The sequence below is a fragment of the Arachis hypogaea genome, chromosome 20 (genome assembly GCF_003086295.3).
Source record: "Arachis hypogaea cultivar Tifrunner chromosome 20, arahy.Tifrunner.gnm2.J5K5, whole genome shotgun sequence".
Classification (NCBI taxonomy): domain Eukaryota; kingdom Viridiplantae; phylum Streptophyta; class Magnoliopsida; order Fabales; family Fabaceae; genus Arachis; species Arachis hypogaea.
Genome location: NC_092055.1, coordinates 18,852,479 through 18,876,793, shown reverse-complemented (window position 1 = coordinate 18,876,793; position 24,315 = coordinate 18,852,479). Strand labels below are relative to the sequence as shown.

Sequence of the window (24,315 nt, the reverse complement as noted above, 5' to 3'; positions counted from 1 at the left end):
TAACTCAGCTATCTCACCAAACAAGCTTTCTTTGAAGGGTAGGCTTAGTTGTCGTTTAAGTGTTTTTTATGGTCTTTTTCGCCGTTACACAATATTAAATATGACAAGATTTTAATTGTCATCTTGTCCATGATTGTCATACCAATGTATTATTAAAAGTGGATGAAACATGTGAAAATTTTTCTAATATTTTTTCTCACATAAAATAAAATAAAGTGATAACTTTTTTTTTCGTTGGAACTAGTCTAAGAGCAGTTCCATTTGGAATGGAACTCTACTTGGTCTCTATTTATGATTCATTTGTCATAAAAAATAATTATATATCAATTTTTATATCATAAATAAAAGTAAATAGAAACTAAAGATATTTCTCTCTTCTCCAATAAAAAGAACTAATTTTATATAGTCTCACTTATTTAATTAATTAAAATAAAATAAATTAATATAGCTATTAAATTAATTTTTATTATAAAAGTATAATACATTCCAAATAGGATAAAACACATTACTCAACAAATAAATATATATAATGAAAATTAAATAAGTAATATTAATTTACTACTTAACTCTATAAATACAATCAACAATTAAATAAATCACTTTTTACAATAATTATTTTACATGTAATTTCATGAAAAACTCATCTTTTACTCATTGTAAATGTGTTAGTATTAAGTATTTATATGTCCTCTCCATTTCTCATTCTTTTTTTTGCAATTATCTTCATTTCTATATCTTTGTCATCCTTTCTATTTTCTATTCCTTTGCATTTATCTCCATTCCTTTGATGTACCTCTGAATTTGTAATTCTTATTTCTTTATTGTCGTTTTAATTTACAACTCCTTTTTCTTGATTGTCATAATATTTTCTATATTTTCCTTCTCTTCTCTTTTTTTCTCTCTATCAAATAACTCACTTTTTCTTAACATTCTTAATATTATTTATGAGAGATAATTTCTTAACTACTAATGATTTCTTCTCTTTAAGGTCTTCAGACATTTGTATTTTTCTTACCCTTTCTCTTACCCTTCTTTGATCCTTGTGGACAAATGGAAGAGTCAATGATGTTTCTAGATCGGATGACGATGAGTATACTCCAATTGCACTTACATTGATTCTCTTGGAACCTCCATTTTGTGTTGGTAATTGGCTTTTTTTATTTTTATTGCAAATGAAGCATATTCCAATGCTTCTCAAAAGTGAAATTTTTTTTACCATATTTTGTGAAATAGAATTTATAGGTCAACTCCTTTATATCATCAGAATTCGAACCACTTATGTTTTTAGTAACTTGATTGTAATAACTAGTAAATTGTATAATTGCCTTGTTGATCTTATACCATCGTTTTCTAGATGTAACTGCCCATTTTTCATACTTGGGTTAAATTCTTCACTGTAGTTATGGATCTGGTTCCAAAATATTTCACACTTTTGTTCAGTACTGATTATAAGGTCAGTTGAAACATTCAACCGCACATTGATCTGCATCTCCTCCTCTTATCATTTCTAGTGTTGAATGCTATCTTGCTTGCGACTTTCAATTTTATCATCATTGAGGTTGATAGCATCTAATTCATGAAGGTCGGCAAAATTTGAATAATACGAATTTGGACTAGTATATATTTGATGGTGATGAGCCACCAACATCGACTAAGTCAGGCCTTGATGTACTTAATTAATTGAGTTAGAAATGATAAGGATATTGGGATTATATTTTTTATTGACAAGTTAAATATGGTTTAGAATGAATATTTGTGGTGTTTGTGAATTTCGATTATGTTGTTGTAAAATAGAAAATAAATTATTATATGGATATTGAAAATTGAAATTACGAAGGTTATATGAATTTAAACTTTGAAATGTATTTAGTAGTATAAAATTTTGATTCGTGTAACATCCCACTTTTTTGTAGAAATAATATCCCAGTTCATCTCGATATAATGAAGCAAACACAAAAAAAAAAATGTTCTACAGAGGTAGAGAGAAAAAGCAATGAAAGAAAAGTAAGGACAATAAATAAACGAGAGAAAAAGTACATTAATATAATAATATTTTTTATATAAAACAAAATAGTACTAGTAATGATGAATTTTATTTAGGGGGTCTAAATTCATCCGATAAAATTTTTTTACTAGTATTACTTGATTAGTTTAGCTCTAATAAAATATTCTAAACATATTTTAGAGCTAAGATATTCTTTACTGCTAGTATTTCTCATACTGGTATTTTTAGCCGTTTTACCTGAAACAGCCAAAACTAGTGAGCACATAATTACCATTTTTGCTAATTATCTCTCCAAGAATTAATCTCCACCACGAGTTTTAGCCACTCTTATTTATCAACTACCACATATTTAATTCATCATATGATGGATTTCTTGAAGAGTGCTTTAATTACATCATCTAAAAAATTAATATATGATCACACATCTTTAATAACTTTCTCTCTCTTTCTCTCTCTCTTTATCTATACCGAACCTTCTCTCTTTTTAGCTGCAATGTAACTAAATTTTTAATCACTCCCACTCTTTTCTCATCATAACCGAATTTTTTTCTTTCTCTTGTAATTAAATCACATGTGAAAATTATGCTTAGTAGGTGATGCAGTTTTCAAAAAAAAAATTGGAATGAAGAAACTGAAATGGCATGCAAGCATATATGAGAAGTTTTGCTTTAGTAACTGCTACAAGCAAATGATATCTTGGAAACATGCATGTGCAAAATCTTTGACTACTTCTTGAAAAGACTTGACATCATGTTAAAAAGCTTTTATTTTAAAATAAAAGAAATAAAGATAATAAAACAAATTTAAAAAAAATCATTTTAGCAAAATGCAAAATGAAAAGCCCCAAAAAGATAAAGGTAACACCCATTAGGCCCAAAGGTAGTTGTGTTTTAAGGAAACACAATGGACCACAAGAAATCTGACCAGAAAAGTTGGCCCACATGATTCATAACTCGATACTGTCTCTAGAAACCAAGATCCAGGAAAATGACTTATCACTTGATCAGAATTGTCTCCTCCCAATTTCAAAGACAAAATTCTCAACCAGCACATTTGCAAGGCTAAAACAATGAATCATAATTAAGAATGCCTAAGCAAGTTCTTAATTTGCAAAATTTATCTTCAGCCAGAGGTTTAGTAAATATATCAGCTAATTGATCCTCTGATTTAACAAATTAAATGCTAATATTGCCCTTTTGAATATGTTCCCTTATTGAGTGAAATCTTACTTCAATATGTTTAGTTCTTGAGTGCAAAACTGGATTTTTGGAAATATTTATGGCACTCATGTTGTCACACAACAAGAGAATATTCCCGACATTCAATTTATAATCAGCAAGTTGAGTTTTCAACCAAAGTGACTGAGAACAACAAGAGGAAGCAGCAATGTGTTTAGCTTTAGCAGTGGAAAGAGCCGCTATGGATTGCTTTTCGCTCGACCAAACATTCAAAGATCTGCCTAGAAAACAACATATGACAGACATGTTTCTTCTATCAATTCTATCTCCAGCAAAGTCTGCATCACAGTAGCCAACTGCAGAAAAATCATTAGTCCTAAGGTACCATAAACCAAAGTTAGAAGTATCATGAACATATCTAATGTTCTCTTAACTGCAGAAAGATGTGATTCTTTTGGTTGCGATTAGAACCTTAAAAAAATTCCAACAATTTGCACAATATCATGTCTAGAGGAAGTTAAATACATGAGAGAACTAATCATTCTTCTATACTTAGTCTCATCAACATCTTTCTCAGTTTTATCCTTTTCTAACTTTGAGTTAGGGTGCATGGGAGTTCCCATGGATTTGGCATTTTTCATACCAAACTTTCTAACTAATTCCTTGACATACTTCTCTTGATGAATAAAAATTTTATTTTCAGTTTGTTTAATTTGAAGCATAAGGAAGAAATTAAGTTCACCCATCATACTCATGTCAAATTCACTTATCATGAGTTTTCCAAATTTAGCACAAAGATTCATTTGCTGATCCAAAGATAATGTCATCAACATAAATTTGGACTAGAATGAAAGAATCATTAGAGTTCTTAATAAATAGAGTAGTGTTAGTGGTACCTCCTTGAAAATCATTTTTAAAAGGAAAGAACTGAGTCTTTCATACCAAGCTCTAGAAGCTTGTCTTAAACCATAAAGAGCTTTTGAAAGTTTGAAAATATGATTTGGAAACTCTTTATTTTCAAAACCAGGTGGTTGTGCCACATAAACTTCTCTATCAATTATTCCATTAAAAAATGTACATTTACGTCCATTTGAAATAATTTAAAGCCACAATAGGCAGCATAAGCTAGAAGAAGCCTTATAACTTTCATTCGGACCACAGGAGCAAAAGATTCATCAAAACCTATTCCTTCTTCTTGATCATATCCTTGTGCCACCAATCTTGCTTTGTTCCTAGCAATGTTTCCATCTTCACCCAATTTGTTCCTAAAGATCCACTTGGTGCCAGTCACTTTCTTTCTATTTGGTTTAGGAACAAGTGTCAAAACTTGATTCTTTTCAAATTAATGAAACTCTTCTTCCATAGCCTTTACCCAAGAGTATAGTTATCAAAACCGAACTGACAATCGACCCGGCCAGATTACTAGATCACTGGTTCAACCGGTGGGTCATAGGTTAAACCAATTGACCCGTTCATAATTAAATAATTGTATAAAGTTTAATTTTTTATATTAAATTAACTTTTTTTTTTCTAATTCATTAATTAATTAGTAGCTATTACATTATTCAAATATATGTTGAAAAATATTTTAATAGATGTCATACAATTATCAATAACAAAAATATGTTATGATTAATAAAAAATTTTTGCTTATCTTTTTTTAATTTATAGATATTTTACAAAGTTAATGTTTATTTTAATAATTATATATAATTAAAAATAATTAATTTAAGAAAGAGTAAATATAAAATATAAAATAAATTAAACTAATATGAACACTATTCATTAGAATAAAAAGATAAAAAAATATCTTAAATTTGTATGACTAAAAGAGTTAATACATAAAGTTATTAATTAGAATATGTCTAATAATTAGTAATATATTTATAAAAAGATACAATATATAACAAAGAGTAAACTTGGTCTAGGGGTTGCAGGCTCCTTTATAACTTGAAAGACTCAAGTTCAAACGTAGTGCGTAGCATAGTCTCCATTTTTTTAAATTTGAGTGATGCACGTGCTCCATTTTTTTAAATTTGAGTGATGCACGTGCTGACGTCAATGGGCCAACTGGTCCGGTTCGATCCTCGGTTTAGGCTGGGTTTGATCGAGTTTTTCAAGTTTGACCGGTTTGTTTGCTTATTCGGTTAAAATGTTAACCCAGACTGGTTTAAGGTCCGATTCATCGATTTTTTGATCGAACTGATTGGTCTGTTCCGGTCCAGTTAAGATGGGATCAATAGAGCTCTCCTGCAGAAGAGCAGTAGGTAGGTTCAGAATCAGGTTGCCCTGATTTGTCTTTTTCTAGGTTTTGGGCATTACTATTATTACTTTTCACTTGATTTCCTGCATCACGATCTTCCATAACACTTTCAACCATGTTAATATCACAAAAAGTAACAGGTATGGACTCCTCAATAATTTTAGTATCTTGATGATAAACTCTATATGCTTTGCTAGTTGTGGAATAGCCTACAAATAAGCACTCATATGCTTTTGGATCAAATTCTCCTATATTTTCTTTGTTGTTTAAAACGAAACATTTGCATCCAAAGATATGAAGATAATTCAAATTTGGTGGGTTTTCTTTCCAAAGCTCATAAGAGGTTTTCTTTAAAAACTTTCTTATGATTCTTCTATTTAAAATGTAGCATGCAGTATTAACAACTTCAGCCCAAAGAAAAATTTTGGAACATCACTTTCACATAGCATGGCCCTAGTCATTTCTTGAATGATTCTATTTCTTCTCACAACAACACCATTTTGTTGTGGTGTTCTTGGACAAGAGAAATTTTGTGATATTCCAAATTCATCACAAAAGGATTCAAAATATTTTTTCAAATTCTTTACCATGATCACTTCTAATAGAAGCAATCTTTAAATCCTTCTCATTTTGAATTCTTTTGCTAAAAATCTCAAAAGGCAAAAATTAAAGGTATCATTTTTATGCACAAGGAACAAAACCCAACCAAATCTTGTGTAATTATCCACAATCACCAAACCATACTGTTTACCACCCAATCCTTGAGTTCTTGTTGGACCAAAGAGATCAATATGTAGCAGCTCAAGTGGTCTTTTAGTAGAAATATCTTCCTTTGATTTAAATAAAATTTTTGTTTGTTTTCTCATTTGACATGCATCACAAGTAATATCTTTGTCAAATTTTATCAAAGGAAGACCTCTCACTAAACCTTTTTTAACAAGCTTGTTCATTTGAAACATGCTAGCATGGCCTAATGTTTTGTGCCATAGCCATTTTTCAGATTCTTTAGAATGAAAACAAGCTATATTTTAATTCTTTAATTCATCAAGAGTAAGGCCATACACATTATCACACTGATTAGCAACAAACAATACTTCATTAGTCTTTTTACTCACAACACGGCATTCCAATCTTTTGAATATTACCAAGTAACCCAAATCACACAATTGGCTAATACTAAAAAGATTATGCCTCAAACTATCAACCAAAATGACATCATCAATAAAGGTAAAGTGATTTTTACCTACTTTTTCAACAGTAATGATTTTACCTTTACCATCATCTCCAAAGGTCACAAATCCTCCATCAAACTTGTTGAGTTTGATGAAGAAAGTTGACCTTTCTGTCATGTGCTAGAGCATCCGCTATCCAAGTACTACATGTCTTTCTTCTTATTGGATGCTATGCAAATCTGTATACACTCTTAAGTAACCTTAGGTATCCAAACTAATTTGGATCCTTTGAAGTTAATCCATCTTAGTTGCCCAAGTGCATTAAAGTTACAAATAACATTGTATGTTTGGTACTCTTCTTTTGTTAATAAAGTATTAGGAGTAAGAGTGACCAAGTTTTTTGCAATTAAAACAATAATTTCTGGGTGCATGTTAAAGTGATTGAAGCTTTGATGCTGATAATGATTAAAAGAGTGAAATTTTCTGGTTCTTGAAAATGATGCATTACTTTTGACAAATTCATTTCTAGCATATGCACCTCTTTTTGCCAAAGGTCTTAAACCAGAATATTTTGGGGCAAATGGGCTTCTTGAATATGTGGTTCTTTTGTAAAAATGTGATTTTTTGAAAGCAACCTCATTATTTGAGAAGCGGCCCTGACCCGAATTGTTTGAAACAGGTTCGGTTCTTGATGAAGATGCAATTTCCTCAAAATATGGCTTTTCAAAGGCAGCCTCATAGTTGGAAACATATCCAAGACCAGATTTATTAAAAGTGGGTTTTGTATTTGAAGAAGAGGCCATGACTTTTGCAATTAGTTTTTCAAAAACTGCATCCTCTTTTGACATATAGGCCAAACATGATTTTTCAAACAATGGTCTTTGATTTGCAAGTAATTTGTCTAAGTTGCTTGAACTATGAGAAAATTTTGCTAAATCACTATTCAACCTTTTAATCATTTCATTTAATCTTTCATTTTCAGCAACAAGTTCTTGAGAAGGATCAATAATGTACTTTCCTTTAAGTTTTTCAATTTCAGATTTTAAAAATTTATTTTCTTCAATGCGATCAATGGCACATTCGGTCTCCTTTACTTTTTCTTACAAGAAATCATTTTCTGCCTTCAACACTTTATTTTCATATTTGCATTTGTTATATTTATTCAACAATTTCTCAGAATGATGGGTGAGATCGAGATAATCAACAATAACATGTAAATCATCCATAGATAGGTCATAGTAATTTACCTCATCTAGTTGATCTTTACCAGCCATAAAATCAACTTGAGCTTCATATTCGGAGTTTTCTTCCTCATCCAAACCGTTCTCTAGATCCTCCCAAGAAGCCATGAGCACTTCTTTTCTTTTTTAGCCTTGTCCTCCTTTTTAATATTTAGACAGTTGAAGTTGAAGTGTCCACCCTTCTTGCAGTTGTGACATATCACCTTGCTCAAATTCTTTTTGTACTCCTTTGAGCTTGAACCTTTGCACCTGCCTTTGTTCCTCATGAGCCTCCTTAGTCTCCTAGCAAAAAACACAAGTTCGTCATTTGAAAAACTGTCACTAGACTCACTCTCATCAGGTTCTACTTTTGATTTTAAGGCTACTCCTTTTTTCTTTGAGTCTTGGCTTGTGTGTGTGGTTTCATAGGCTAGGAGTTTCCCTCTCAACTCATCATATGTTAGTGGGTTCAGATTGTTACTTTCGGCTAGGACAGTGGCTTTTGTTTCTCATTCTTTTGTGAGACTTCTAAGGACTTTTCTCACCAGAGTTTGTTCAGTGTGTGTCAAGCCCATAGAATCAAGGCTGTTGATGATGATTGAGAATCTCTCAAACATCTCATCAATGCTTTCTTCATCCTTCATGGTAAACATCTCATTCTTTACGCAACATATCAATCCTTGTTTCTTTGACTTGCTTGGTGCCTTCGTATGTAACCTGGAATTTCTCCCATATTTCTTTTGTCGTCTTGCATCTAGACACCTTTCGGTACTCCTCGAAGCTGATAGCACAGTGTAACAAGTTTATAACTTTAGCATTCAGCTCCACCTTCTTTTTGTCATCATTATTCCATTCAGCTTCTTCCTTTGGAGTCACCACTCCATCAGCACTAATTTTTGTTGGGATTTTGGGACCACTCACAACTATCCTCCATATGTTGTAATCAATTGATTGAATGAAGATCTGCATCCTTTCTTTCCAGTAAGCATAGTTTTTCCCATTGAAAAAGGGAGGCATGTTGTTTGACTGACCCTCTATTAGCGTATAGGCCACTGTGGTCGTGCCCAAGTTATTCACCATTGAACCTTTGCTCCAAGCTGTTAACCTTGATTCTTGAGACCTTGGCTCCTGATAACAATTGAAGGTTCTAAAAGGTTTAGAGAATGAGAGTTGAATCTATGGCCTTCTTTAACTTTAATTGATTAAGCTTTAAAAGCAGAAATTTAAACTTGGCTTCTGTTTGGTTTGCGCAGCGGATTAACCAGGAGATAATTTCGTTTTGTCTCATAAAAATCAGAAAATAGAACTAAAGCAGAGAGGTAGAAGGTGACACAACCATATATCCTGGTTCAGTTGTTTTGTGCAATGCAACCTACATCCAGTCTCTACTACAATATTGGTGGAATTTTTACTATCTTTTAAATATTACATACACCAATTCTCTAGCACTCAATGTAATCCTATCTGAGACACATCAAGCTTCCATATAAACTTGATTTGGTAATGTAACTACCTAAACTAGACACATTAAGTGCTTACCTAACTTAGCAGGGGATACCTCTCAGGTACTTGATACAACATAGAAAATACAACCAAAAGAAATCTGAAATCACTCTTGTCTTTTCTCTCAAGTGTTTCACTTAGCCTTTTTCCACAATGTAGCTTTTATCAATGCCTCACTTTCTTGCCTTTTACCTCAGAAAGAAAACAAAGAAAGATATACATTGAAACTAAAATACAAACAGTAAATAATGAAGGAGATGATGATTCACAACCTTTGTGCTATAAGTTGAACCGGATTCAGCTCTCTCTGAAGAAGCTCCCCATCTTAACGGAATATTTTTTTGATGTAGAAACACTGTCCAAAATGTTGAACACTCTTAGTGAAGCTCTCTAACAAACTCAGATTCTAGTTCTCTCTCCTTAAGCTCTAATGTGAATCCTTTTTCTTTTTGTATCTTCATCAGAGCCACATTTAGGGTTTTTCTCAAAGTCAACTTCTTGGACCTTGGGCTAGCAAAGATCTACCTTTCTCTTTCTTCAATTCAACTCCCAAATTAAGGATTTTAAATCTGGTGCTGTATTTGACCGAGGAGGGCAGAGTCAGCAAAAATATATTTGTTCAGTGATAATCCCAACTCCAAACTCATGAAAAAGTGCTTTAGCTCCAAGTAACATTGTAGGCCATTGATTTACAATAGATCAAGTTCAGCCACCTCTATCATCTTGTTATTTGAAATGGTTGTGCAGAGAGTTAGGGAAGAAGTGAAGAAATCAACTTGCATGCAAATGGTAACTAATTACCTTTAACCTCTGACTTAACTTAACATGCTCTTGATTAGTTTGATTGGATATTACTTTCTTGATTGGCTTTCTCTTTCTTTCTTTTTTGGTGTGTGTGAGCTTGAAGATGAAGTTCTCTCTCTTTCTTGTTTATCCGAAGTGCACTTGTGAACCTAGCTTAGGTTTGATTCACTATGGTTGTTTGACATTGGGCTTGGTTTGTGAATCAATTTCCATTCAGCTCACTTGGGTGCATTTTGCTTCATTGGTTTGGACTGCAAAAAAAAAAAAAAAAAAAAAATTTTGACCCTGCACACTTAAATTATTTCATCAAAAATCATTTAGGATATTAATCCAACTTAATCATGTTTGTCATTATCAATATGTTAATTATTTTTCTAATTCAACGCAATTAAATGAAAGATATTGCAAAATATAGCTTAGCAATCATTCTTGTGACTTAGTAGAGTTAGGATCTTTTGAAACTTAAAGAACATTACATAAGCACGGAAAAGGGGTTTGATGTTTTGATTTCTTAGTTTAGTTTCTGTTTTTTATTTTTTCTTTTCCCCTTTAATAAAGGTGCTTGGTTCAATGCATTTGTATATTGTGCATTTGATGCATTTTTTTTGTTTCTGACCAATAAAAAGATGACTTGTCATATATGCAAATGGAGTAGTTTAATTTTTTTTTTTTGGTCTTTCTTTGTTAATTTGATTCAGTGCATTGAATCTTTCTTTTTGGAAAATGATTGACTTTGGTTACAAGTTGACAAGAAGATAAACTAAAAAATGAAGATGGTACATTTTAATTGGAACCTGCTATTAGCCTTTGGCTTTATTTTACTTCAGCAACTTCTTAAATTTCCTACTTTATTTTTGTTTTTTTATTAGACATTTATTGTAGAGATAATAATACAAGTTTTTACTAAGAAATATTATTTAAACAAATACATATGCTATGAATTTTACATGTATTTTCAATTGCAGATCAACGTGGAAGAAAGTGAAGATGTATCATGTAGTCTGTGTTCTTAGGCACTCATATTACCATAGATTGCCAATTAATCAAGCTAGCTGCATTAAACTGAAATCATGAAGATTCTTTTTGTATTTACATCAAGCTAGCTGCATTAAACTGGATTTCCAACTAATTGTTAAAATTTCAGAGTCTTTTTTTGACACATTCTTCAAATGTCGAACCAATTATACTCCTTCAATTGATCTCTACACAAGTCTAACCTATCAACAGTTATTTCACATTTTTCTGGATAACGCGGGTATATTACTCTAATTATTAAGAGGAATGTTATATGCACTTACTTTGTGTCGCTTGTCTTGTTTACGTTTCACTTTTGATATTAAAAAGAGATTAATAAAAGTAAGAGAAAATAAAAAATTTATCTTCTATACTATAAAAAATACAAAAAGATCTATGCATGAATATTATTGCAAACAATATTTCTCAATTATTAAGCCCAATTTGATTGAAATGGTCAAACTGAAAATTTGGTGACGTAAGTATCCAATCGATCAAGTTATCAATCAAACCAAGTCATTAGAGAGCCGAATGAGAGTATCATTGATTCTGGAAGTATAAAATAAATTTTTGAAATAAATAGTATAAAATAAATTTTCGAAATAATAGTTAGAAGTATTTTTATTTATTGTATTTTTTATTTAATTTTTAATGAATTTAATTTTAATGCATCATCAATGTAAAATCATTTTATACATGTATCCAATCACATCACATCATACATTTTATATTAACCGCATGAATGGTTATCCAAGAAAACCATTGTAATTACACGACTGTATAAACGTTTTACACCGTTAATGCATTAAAATTATTTTTTTTATTATTTTAATGTTATTTTATTTGAATTTTTGTTGTATGTATGTCTATATATTTTAATCACCATACTACCTGTGTTAGCTACACTCTTGCTACATCAGCTGTGCTCCTCCCATTTTTTAGAGAGGCCGATTTTTGCCAAATAATATAGCTCATAAATTTTGTGTTTGACAAATCCTGATTTCTATATTTGTGGAGACCGAAGACTTATACCTTCCATCTACTTTGGGATGAGTACACTATCTCTTTAGAGGATGTGGCGTATCATTACCTCGGCCTATATACTTAGAGGGAGGCGATTGGAGATGCATGAGAGATTTTAAACACCTGCGTTTGATTTCGATTGGGTTGTCTCCTTCAATGGGGGTTGGGTGATTTGGATGTTGTATTGAAAGGGCCTTCAATTATGGAGTCAATGGGTAATTTGCTATGGGTTGTAGTAAATTCAGGTGTTTTAGGATTGATTTCTTTAGAAGGAATGGTCGGTGTATCATTTTTTAGGATAGGTGTGGTCCCTTTGACATCCTTGTCTACACCAGTGGCATTGGGTGTTAACGCTATCAATTCAGATGCTTCATCTACCATGGGTTGGGAAACTCCATGCTCATAGTATATGTGCACTCTTCCATCATTGTTCTTTGCATAGAAGCACATCTCTACCAGTTCCTTGTCACGATATAGTACTTACAGTACACTCTTTATAGGTTTACTAGGAATAAGCCACCAATATTCAATCATGTTATCATAATCTAGGACCTTGTAGTAATCTCTCAGTGAAAATACGTCTAGTACATCCTCATCCAGTCCAGTCAATTGTATTCCTTCTACATTGCTCTAATCATTTAAAATGACAAACTTATACGATAATCATGGTTGCTATAGTAATACAGTTGTCTAAATATATGTACTTGTATAGTTATACTATTAGAGAAACATGAAAGAATAAGATTGTCATTTTAAATGAGTAAATTCTCATAGTAGTCTCCGAGATTGACGCCGTGCACCAAAATCGTCCCTGAGATTCTAATTGCACCAATTATGTCCCTGAGATTGGAAAAATTGCACCATAGTAGTCCCTGACTCGTTTTCCATTAACGACGCACTGACGTGGCTTGATGACGTGGACCTTTGGTAACACGTGTCACCTCATGGTTTGGCCACGTGTAACGGTATGATGACGTGTCGGTCAGCGACACGTGGCATGCTGACATGGATGGGTATGCCACGTGTCACAATGCTATTTTACCACGTGTCAGATTATGCCACGTGTCGTAATGCTATTTGTCCACGTGTCATCCACTATATCATCGTTACATGTGCACCAAATTGGTCCCTTACTTTGTATTAAATGACTCAATTTAGTCCCTGAAATTGAATGTCATGCACCAAATTAGTCCCTTCAACAGTTTTTTTTATTTTTTTATAAATTTAAAATTCTCAATATTTTTTATAGACTAATTTTAATTATATTTTTTATTATACATATTTTATAATAAATTTTTTAATTAATAATGTTAACTTGTATCATTAGAGTAAATGTTAACTAAAACCAAAACTTTATTATTGCCTCTTGTGTTTATTTGTATCTGTTTTAATACTGTTCAAGTCATGGTTACAATAAGTACTTATATTGATTAATCGTGTAATATATGAAAAAGCCGCCTAATTAAGTTATAGATAAAATGAATTATTATAATCGACAATATAAATCTATCTTATTAATTTAGTGAGAAGTTAATTATATGGAAAATCGGACATTCTTAAAATGGATGGGAATAATGAATTTATATTAGTTAATAAGTGCCTTATCAAGTATTTCTAAAATATTTATTAAAGTGTTAAATATTAAAAAAATTGTATTAAGGAATATTATTATACTCTTAACTTACACTCTTTATTAAATCAATATCAATATGTCGCATAATTCTTTTAATAAAATATTGTAAAAAAAATTGTATAATTAAAACTAATATTTTAAAAATATTTTATAAAAATACTTGTATTTAAATAACTTGTAAAAAGATAAAATTAAAATTAGTGTATTCAAATATATAATAAGAATTTTAAATTTTTAAAAAAATGAGAAAAAATTTATGAAAGGACTAATTTGGTGCATGGCATTCAATTTCAGGGACTAAAATGAGTCATTTAATGTAAAGTAAGGGACCAATTTGGTGCACATGTAACGATGACATAGTGGATGACACGTGGACAAATAGCATTACGACACGTGGCATAATCTGACACGTGGTAAAATAGCATTGTGACACGTGGCATACCTATCCATGTCAGCATGCCACGTGTCATTGACCGACATGTCATCATACCGTTACACATGGCAAAACCATGAGGTGACACGTGTCACCAAAGGTCCACGTCATCAAGCCACGTCAGCGCATCGTTAGCGAAAAACGGTTCAGGGACTACTGTGGTGCAATTTTTCCAATCTCAAGGACATAATTGGTGCAATTGAAATCTTAGGGATGATTTTGGTGCACGGTGTCAATCTCGGGAACCACTATGAAATTTACTCCATTTTAAATTGATCAAGGAATAATACAATTATTCTAACAATGGTTGCTCTAGTAAATAAATATATGTAATTTTAACCGAAAAATACTAGACAGATAATTAAACTAAAATGAGATATGAAGGAGTAAGATTGTCATTTTTAAAATAGAATATAAAGAATCAATGAGTACGTTACAAAGAATTGAAAGATTCAGTTGATCACAGCCACATACATACAAAAAAATGAAACCCTAGCATACAAGAACTCTACCATCATCAACAACCATAATCAACCAAAGTCCTCAAAAGTTTTACTGATGAGTAGAGCAAAAAAAAATGAAAAAACAAACCTCATGCAACATTTTGCAAAAAATAGAGTATGGTATGTTGAGAGCAACGATTTTATTACTAACCTGTTTTTGAAGAGATGGTGATTTTCAGGCAATTAATCTTTCACAATGGGGCGAAACAAGTAAGAAAAGCTTCAAACTTCAGTTACAGTGACAACCATGGTTCTTCTCTGAGGGTACGTATACGAGGGGAGGAGGAGGAAGAAGAAGGGTCAATTGGGGTTTCATTTTGAAGTCGTTAACGTTTGGGTTTTGGTTTAACCCCTTTCTCATGTCACACGACATCGTTTCTAAATAATTTCGGTGCCAAGAGTTAAACGACGTCGTTTTGACAGTGTCAGGTGTCAACTAAAATTGCCAGGTCAGCTTTCTGGTGGCGGAAAACGATGGAAGGGCCAAATTGAGACACGGGCCAAAATTTCAGGGTACGATTAGAGTCAATTAAAACTTTGAAAACTAAATTGAGTCGGAAATCAAATTTCATGGGCCATTTTGGATATTATCTCAACTTTGATAGATGTCATCAACTATCTTAAGATTCGCCATATCTTACATGGACGTATCACTCTCTGTATAAGTAATTCATCAAAATGTGACAAATATATAACCAAATGTATCCTTTTATGGGTATCTTGGAGATATCACAAGTTCCTTGCATAAAGCCCAGTTTACAGGGATATAGGCAGGAGGTTTTCATTGACTATTATGTATGAACATTTAATATATTTGTGTTAATTTAATATTTTGATATATTATTATTATTATTATTATTATTATTATTATTATTATTATTATAAATGGCTCATCAATTTATTTTTTTTAATTTATTAGGTATATTTTCAACGGATACGATACACAAGACAATAGTATTAATATGACAACAACAATATCAAATATACAAGAATGAATTTCAGATTATGAGGATGAATTGAAACTTGTAATTGGCATGATATTTGATACATTAGAAGAAAGGAAAAACTTCTACAAAAAGTATACTCATCTTACTGGATTTAGTGTATATGCAAGTTCTCTGTTACAAAAGATACGAAAGGCATTGTGTGAAAAATATTTTCTTTGCTCAAAATAAGGATTAAGAAAGAAAGCCAATGAGTTATATCTCAAATGGCATAGTCTTTTCATACTCGTATAAGAGATCGCAGGTTCGAGTTTTCCTATCTTTAATAAAAAAAAGAAAGAAAAAATAAGTTGTTGAATCTGAATTGTTAGTTACAGATTTCATAAAGGTCATACACATGAAATCTAAAATTATTGACCAAAGATTCTGATGCACATATATTTATACAGTGAAGGAAGGCTTAAATATATCTTTTGAAAAGATGGTCTTTGTAGAAAAATTATGTTTTGTTTGGAAATGTTTCATTTAACACAATATATAATACAAATAAATATAGTAGGATCTTTGCACCATTCACCGGGTAAATCATCATTGCCAAAGATAACTTTTGGAGCTGCCTTCATAGCTAATGAGGGTAAGAATCGTAATTAATTAACTGCTTAATTAAAATAATTTATTTGCCCAACATAATTTAAAAATTTAGAATATTAATTAGAAAGTTTAAATATGATATTTAGACTCAATAGATTTTTTTGAATTGAAAAATATAATTTCCTACAAAAAAATCACTTAAAAACGCATACCAATAAATTAGCTGGCAATACCGACTTAAATCTGTCCAGTACTGTGTGAGAGCAGTAAAAACGGTAGAAAAACTTAGAAAAATAATTAAAGTTAAAAACCAGACGCTAATTCTAAAGGTTTGGCCCAATTTGGGTCAAATAGGCCAAAAAGACTAACGGGTTGGACCAGGTCTAAATTGAGCCCAAGCCTGACATATAAGTACATACTTAAGTGGCCATTTTAGCAGTAGCAACATTTTGGGCAGGAGCAAGTCTTATATAAGATCATGATAGAACTGTAAAAGGGGAAGAAATGAGGATGTGGTAGAGTTACGAACTTAAAGCTTCAACTGCATTATTTACTGCTTTCAACAAGTGGAATTCATCAATTTCTGAACAAAAACCAATTATCTTTGCCAACAATTTCTAACTATTCAAATATTATACATATTTCTAAAGATAAATAAAACACGAGAAACAATCATGGTTCTGTAACGTTATGAGTACTCTGGTTGGGTGACAAACTGAGTTCTTAACCAAGGCCTGTTCCTGCCTCCTTGTTAGGCGCATCAGCCTTAATGCGTGGTGGCCTCACAATTCGATCAATAAGCCCGTAATCAAGAGCCTCCTGTGCGCTGAGGCGTTTCATCCTGCCCAGGTCTTGGGTGATCTGAATGCCATTAAAAATTAGTTTCAAATGATAAACACTTATAATTTAATATAAACACCTAGGAACTGACACAAATGATCATAAAATGGAAGCAAACTACAAACTTTTAAGGGCCTATTCGGTTTCCATTTCCACTTTCAGTATTTTCTATTTCTAAGATTATGTGAGGGAAAGAGAAAACAATAAAATCTTGATTGTTGTCATTTTTTTCCTAGCAAAATCATCAAATTGGAAGTAGAAAATAAAAATAGAAACCAATCAAGCCTTAAGTTTTTAAGATAACAGGTTTTCATGTTCATCTCCATGCATTTCATTGTTGAATAAACTGACCCTCTCAATAGGCTGGCCTGTTTTCTTAGCCAACTCGTTAAAGAGGTAATCTCTGATTCTTAAAAGCTCATTTGCTTCAATGCGGATGTCATCAGCCTGTCAAAATTTTCAAGGCGTTAGCATAAAGAGTAAAAGCAATCATATTCACACATCTGATGAGTGATAATAACCTCAATCTCAGAAGAGATATCTACATACCTGACCCCGAGCAGCTCCCGCTGGAGATTGCAGAGCAACTCTGGAAAGAGGCATTGCAAAGCGGTTGCCCTTAACAATACAGCAGACCATCATCACAAAGTTAATAGATGTCGGGAACTATTTTCATAACCCATTAGACATCAACAAACACAAATACAAGCACATCACAACAAATTGCAGAAAAGTAAACAATACAACATGAATGTGACAACACAATGGAATGGAACAGAAAGTGGTAAGCTTAAGATGCAAATAAGGATGGACTTCACAGTATAAATTAGGAGACTTTGGAGAGAGATACTGCCACTCCCTTTTTGTGTGATTTTTCAAAATTATGTTCCATCCTCGCTATTTAATTTTCCATAGTGATGAGAGAAATTTTTCATTGTGAGGGTAATTTGAGAATAATATTCGTAGAGGATTGGCATTATCAATTAGGGAGTGGATATTGGAGTGATAATATCCACTCCCTATCAATTACCATTCTTTTCTTTTTTACTGAATTTTTATAAAGAGCTGGAAGGAGGGAGATCGGGCCTTTCAATGTGATCCCAAGTCTGTATATAGTAGACTGCCCCCCTATTTAGATTCAAACTACAAAACTTTCCATCTTTTACCTTATAACAAATGTAACACAATTGATGTTACTAATAACAAATTGACACGTCCTATCAAGAATGCACTAGGCAGCACATAAGCAGCATAAAAAATATTTCTTCATTTTTTTTCTTGTTATATTGACTACTGAGTGATTTATTAATGCTCCAATTATTTCAACCGTCCCCTTATCTCAGGCATAATTTTTATTCATATTAATCGTGAAGAAACAACTGGAAGATGCAACAATAAATCTCGTCAGTCACACAATGTCATGCATGATTACATGATGTTGGAAATCACTATAAACTCTAAATCAAACAGAAAACTTTCACAGTTTGTATTAACAGATAGTAATGTAACTCGATACCTTTTCTCCGGCTGCAAGAAGAAATGCTGCAAGATTATAGGCATAGCCAACACAATGGGTGGTTACAGGACTTTGCAAGCTCTGCATAGTGTCATAGATAGCCAAGCTTGGTGTAAGCTGCACAAATAACAAGCTTAAGCATGTTAAAAACATGACTAAGCAACACAAAGGTGGGCACAAAAGAGAGATATTTAATTGACTAAACATCTAACACTAGAAGAAAGCTTACATCTCCACCAGGACCATTGATGTACATATACATCCTCTTGGCGTTATCTATACTGTCAAGATACAGCATGGTTGCCAATACTTGGTTACTAAATTCTTCATCTATGTTTTGTCCAATGAAGAGAACACGCTCTCGATACTGCATCCAATAACCCTTTACTTTTAGAAATGTTTTAAAGAGTGATGGAAATCATAAGAAAACTAGAGGTTCATGCGTAACGATCTATTTCTATGTGAGTATGTGACGCAATGAGTATGTGACGCAATGTTAACAGCATCTTTTAGATGCAGAAAAACATAATATTAATGATATATATTAAGATGTATTATTGACTTACAAGGGCATTCCACAAATCAACCCATTGCCAAGTTCCTTCACCAGGTGTCCTATAGGGGACTCTAGGGGTCCCTATGGGCATCATTTGAATTTGTGCCCTTGCTGGTTTGTGATTAGCATACCTGAAAATATACAAGATTTATACACCTTGTATTAGTCTCTTAATTAAAAGACGTGTTTGACATTAGTGAAAACTCTTCTAAGTATATCGTTTTTATCTGACATAAACTATGCTTTATTTGTTAACTTCACTTTCACTATGTCAAAGATTATCAACTATTGTGTAAAGCCGTAAAGACTAAAGAAGATTTTTCATAATTCAAATTTGTTAGAACTTACAAAAAAATAATCCTTGTTATAATATATAACAGTAATCATGACAAACTCAATTGCAGTTAAAAACTACTCGCTAATCCAAACAACAATATCAAAGATATGATACAGCATAGCTTTCTGCAACAAGAAAAATTGCATTAGAGTGGACTGAACACATTATGCTGAAAAATTTGGCAATCAAAGGGATGTACCTACAAAGCATACAGTAGCAACATAACATAATAGACCAACCACAAAATTTAAGCATAAAGAGACAATTCACTATTGTTTTCAATCTTCAAATTTTGCAAAAAGACCGTTCCTTCATGGAATGTATCAGCTGAAAGCGCACAATACTAGGCATATAACCAAGTATATGTTAATTGCACATATGAATACAGGTATAAGAAAAGCAATTCAAATACAAAACTATCATCATCCATGCCAAAGCTTATTTTTGCAAAGTTAAGCACACACCAAAAAATGGCACCAATTCAAAATAAGGAAAACTGCAGAAGCTAAAGAACAAAACTTTCTCCATAACAAAAACAAAAAAAAAGGGGGGCAAAATCACAAATGTGGTCAAACAGTTACCCGCAATGCAGACTCTTGTGAACTTTTCCGTAGAACTCAGCGGAGACATTAGGTTTACACGCAAGGGAATTAGGGATACTTGGAGATTGAAGTTTCAACCCTGAGTAGAGTTTTGTGGCGCAACTGCCACATCAAAAAGAGAAAATAGAGTTAGTAATTTAGAGAAACTGTGGGAAACACACAATGAGAAGGAGAAGCAAACCTAGGAAGTGCATCAGCGGTGATATAGGGTGCCACCGCCATGTTAGCTTTTTGAGGTAACGATTAGATAGGAGATGGGGCAACGCACTATTTGAGCTTGAAGAAAACTTCAACCAGATACAACACTCACTCAGCTCTGAAGATGAACTTCAACGACAACGCCCTTTTGATCCTCCCTGGAATTAGAACCTCCTTTTATTTATTTATTAGCAATGTTACCCAAGGTTGCGAGAACCGAACCGGTCAATGAACCGGTGGAGTGACTGGTTCAATAGTTTAATAGTTCAATCGGGGTTCAACCGGAGTTCAACCGATTTAATTAAATATAAAATAGAATTATTAAAAATTTAATACATAATTTGAAAGATTTAAATTCAATGAATTGTAAGCTAATAAAATTCAAAATTTTACAATTTCACATAATAAATTATCTATAATTTACCATTAAAAGTTCCAAATAACTTCAAACATCAAAATTTATAACTAAAAATAAAATCAAAATACGCATAAGTAAACTAACACAAGTATTCAATATTAGTTAAAATCAATTATTTGGTATTCTTTAGTTAATATTATTTGGTATTCCCATATAAGGCACACTATTAAAGAAACAACATTAAGTCATATATGAAACTTAACACAGATTCATATAACTTAAAATGCCACATCCCCAACTCCAAGAGAATAACAGAGTGAAATTTCAGAGCTTTTCAACAATTTTCTGATGAGCTTTAGCTGAGGCTATTATTTAGCAACAGTGGCGCAGCAAACAAGCTTATTCATCTAGGATTTCAACTGAAACCCTTCTTCCAGCATCAATCAGAGCCGGATCCAGTTGAAGAGCACAAGTTTTTAAGTTTAACTAATTTTACTCAGCGACAAGCCAACAACTAACAAATTAACTCAAATAGAATAATAGCACAAAAATAACTCAGAACATTACCAATAGTCAACAATAATTAACCCAGAAGTCAGAACAAGATAACAACAGTCCAGCCCTGTTAACAACAATGAACAACGAAGAAAATTAACTCAGAAAACAACAATTACCCCAGAAAAACAACATACTTAAGTCCAGAAAAACAGCAATTTAACTCCCAAAAATGAAACTGAAGCAGTGTAGGGATGGAGGCTTACAAACTCAGAAAAATCAGCAACTCAAAATCAGATTTCAGTAACTCAGAATCAGTAAAATAACAAAATAAGAAAACATACATTGAAGCCAAGGTTCTGAAAACCGGACCGATTATTGAACCGCTCTAATTACTGGTTCACTAGTTTACTGGTCCAACCGGTCTAACCGTGGTTCAACCGAAAAAACCGTTTTATAATAAAATAATAGATAAATTATAAATAAACATTATAAAATATAATTATAGTTTAATATAAATCTTAAAATATCTTCTAAATTTAAAATATTACATAAAATGTCATCATCCAAAGCCAGCCATACGATCTTATCAAAATACAAATACTTTAGTGAATAAACATAGGCAAACAACTCTACCACAATCAACAAAAGGTAAAAAGGAAGAGAGAACAGAGAGACAAACAACATATATCACACGTTCATATATACAACAATTGACAAGTAGAGACACGAACTACATAAACAAATTGGAAGCATCCTGAAAATGGCATTATCAAAACTGCAGTGTCTGAGTTTGCAATCTCCCAATCTAAAAACATGAGAAAGTACTTATGAAAGTTCTCAATTACAATTGTTACCAAATAGAAACCAAAATAAAAATGGATCAAAAAATGCAACTTACCCATTTTTAATCCTAAGCTTCCCTGTATTTCCTATCATGATCACCAACCTAAAAAATATCAACCATTTGACAAAGAATTCATAGTTTAGTAACAGTTTTCTATTAGCATCTATGTTGGGCCTGGTAACAAGATAAATTCACAGTTTAGATATTCTGAACACATGAAAATACATGGATTGTGTAGATCATATGTATGATTTCTTTCTTGATTTTTTGTAAAGTGGGTCCTGTTAACAATTTAATCACCAATCCTCAATTTAATTAACAAGATTTTCAATTTAAGCAAGAAGCAGTGAGCAATGGACAACGACAGAGTCATCAATCATCATCAATCACAGGTTCACAAGAACCCATGGCAAATTATTCAATAATTATTCAACTCAGTAACAAGTAACAACAACAAAGTTCACAGCTTAACTAACAATAATTATTCATAATTATTCAACAGAGTTCACAGTTCACAGTTCAATTCACAGTTAAAAAATTATTCAATTATAGTTAAAAATTATTAAAAATGCAAAGCTTATTCAATAATCATGCAATGATTTCTGAACAAAGCATTTAAAAAAATTAAAAAAACGAAGAACAAATGAGCTCTGAGTCACTGACCTTCGATCGCTGAGGAGGATGGATGGCGACAGACGACGGCGACAAGATGACGGCCGCCGAGCACGAGGAAGAAGCGGCGCGCCTGCGACGGGGACTGCAAACAGATCGAGGACTTGGAGAACTCCCCTGACTGCAACGCACGAAGACTCGAGGAGACAAACCCCTAACTGCGACAGATGGCGACAGACAATGGCGACAAGACGACGACCACCGAGCTCGAGGGAGAAGCGGCGCGCCTGCGACTTGTGCTACGAACAGATTGAAGACTTGGAAGAAACTCCCCTGATTGCGACGCACGAAGACTCGAGGAGACAAGCCCCTGACTGTGACGGACGGCGGCAAGACGGCTCCTCCTTGCGGCGGTGGTGGCGGCTAGGGTTTTTCCCTTGGTTGAGTGGCTGGGTGTGTTTGCTCGAAGGAATAAGGAAGGATATGGATAAGGAAAAGTCTAGGGACAAGTAATTTTTATGTTTTTTAGCTATTATTTAATTATTAAAATAAAAGTGAGTGATTTTTTATTATTAGATATAATTTTATATTATTAAAAATATTATTAATGGTCAATTGATAATTACAAAATACCAAAATTACTTACCCCTAACATTTCTCAATGGATAAATATATCCTTGTTCATATATAATATCACTATCCTTAAAAAATATCCTTAGAATACTTATTAGTAAATAAATATTTTCTTATGCATATACGATATATTTGTAAAGAATACACGCTGAAGGTACGATTTTAGATATCATACATCTAAGTACGTCAAGCATCTTGAAAATAGTGATATTGTTCTGGTAAAGAGTAAACTAATTTCAAAGTTTAATTGGATCTTATAAATATAATTGTTTGGATCTAAATATAATTGTTCATTTAAAAAAAATCATAGGTTTTGCTCTAAAAATTATTAAAAAACTAATGACCTAATTTTTTAAAAATAAAAGTAGAACATTGAACAATGGTAATTTTATTTCACTTATTTAAATTAATATAAAATAATATGCTATTTATTATTTACTTAACTCATATGTATAGCTAAGACTGAAATAGTGGCAGAGTTTGAAATAAAATTTTGGGTCCAAAAATTTAACATAAAAATTTAATAATAATATTTATATTAAAATATTAAAATAAAATTTATAAATATAATTATTTTTTAAGTTTGTAACTAATAAATAATAAATAAATAATTTTACAGATAAAAAATATAAAAATAGTTTATAATGATACTCTTCGGATTTTTAGTGACTTGAAATCTTTAATAATTGAATCAGAACTAAACTTTTTAGCAATTTCTTTCTCAATGTAAATAACCAAACTATCCGCTAGAAAGTCATCTTCCATCTTGTTTCTTAACCTTGTCTTTATTATTTTCATTGCTGAAAATGATCGCTCTGTAGAAACTGGAATAGTTAATATCAGACGAATCAATCAATCTATCAATCAAGTAATACACTTTTGACTTTTTTTCATAAAAGCCATTTGATTGTTAGATGATCTTTTTTTATTTTTATCTTTTTTTTTTGTTAGATAACTTTTTTATTTGATTTGATTTTTTTTTAATTTTGATGTGTTGTGAAAGCTAATAAAATTTACTCAATTCAGTCCAAATTT

At 32.0% G+C, this 24,315-nt stretch overlaps 1 protein-coding gene across 5 annotated transcripts; it reads right to left on the bottom strand.

The window, feature by feature from the left end:
• Positions 1–16,804: 16,804 nt before the first annotated feature.
• Positions 16,805–23,453, bottom strand: LOC112782905 (ATP-dependent Clp protease proteolytic subunit-related protein 2, chloroplastic). Of its 5 annotated transcripts, none has more exons than XM_025825577.3 (11): positions 22,699–23,453; positions 22,090–22,137; positions 21,261–21,315; positions 20,319–20,493; positions 20,117–20,239; positions 19,209–19,329; positions 18,872–19,009; positions 18,643–18,759; positions 17,676–17,744; positions 17,478–17,573; positions 16,805–17,147 (listed from the first exon to the last, which is right to left on the bottom strand). In XM_025825577.3, the coding sequence occupies exons 4-11, from the start codon at positions 20,357–20,359 to the stop codon at positions 17,010–17,012; spliced, it is 843 nt and encodes a 280-aa protein (XP_025681362.1). In that variant the 5' UTR covers positions 20,360–20,493; positions 21,261–21,315; positions 22,090–22,137; positions 22,699–23,453; the 3' UTR covers positions 16,805–17,009. The 5 variants fall into 5 exon arrangements, with proteins under 5 accessions (XP_025681362.1, XP_072087530.1, XP_072087531.1 ...); XM_072231429.1 differs by having other exon boundaries at positions 20,319–20,580; positions 22,699–23,416; XM_072231430.1 differs by having other exon boundaries at positions 20,319–20,509; positions 22,699–23,416.
• Between the last annotated feature and the right edge of the window lie 862 nt (positions 23,454–24,315).

What these genes read in the sequence shown, in the direction of transcription:
- LOC112782905 (XM_025825577.3), bottom strand. Translation starts at nt 20,359, where the DNA reads ATGGCGGTGGCACCCTATATCACCGCTGATGCACTTCCTAG. An exon ending in CACAAGAGTCTGCATTGCGG is followed by an intron (nt 19,330 to 20,116) that starts GTAACTGTTTGA and finishes GTATATTTTCAG; the next exon opens with GTATGCTAATCACAAACCAG. An exon ending in TTCTTGCAGCCGGAGAAAAG is followed by an intron (nt 17,745 to 18,642) that starts GTATCGAGTTAC and finishes TGTATTGTTAAG; the next exon opens with GGCAACCGCTTTGCAATGCC.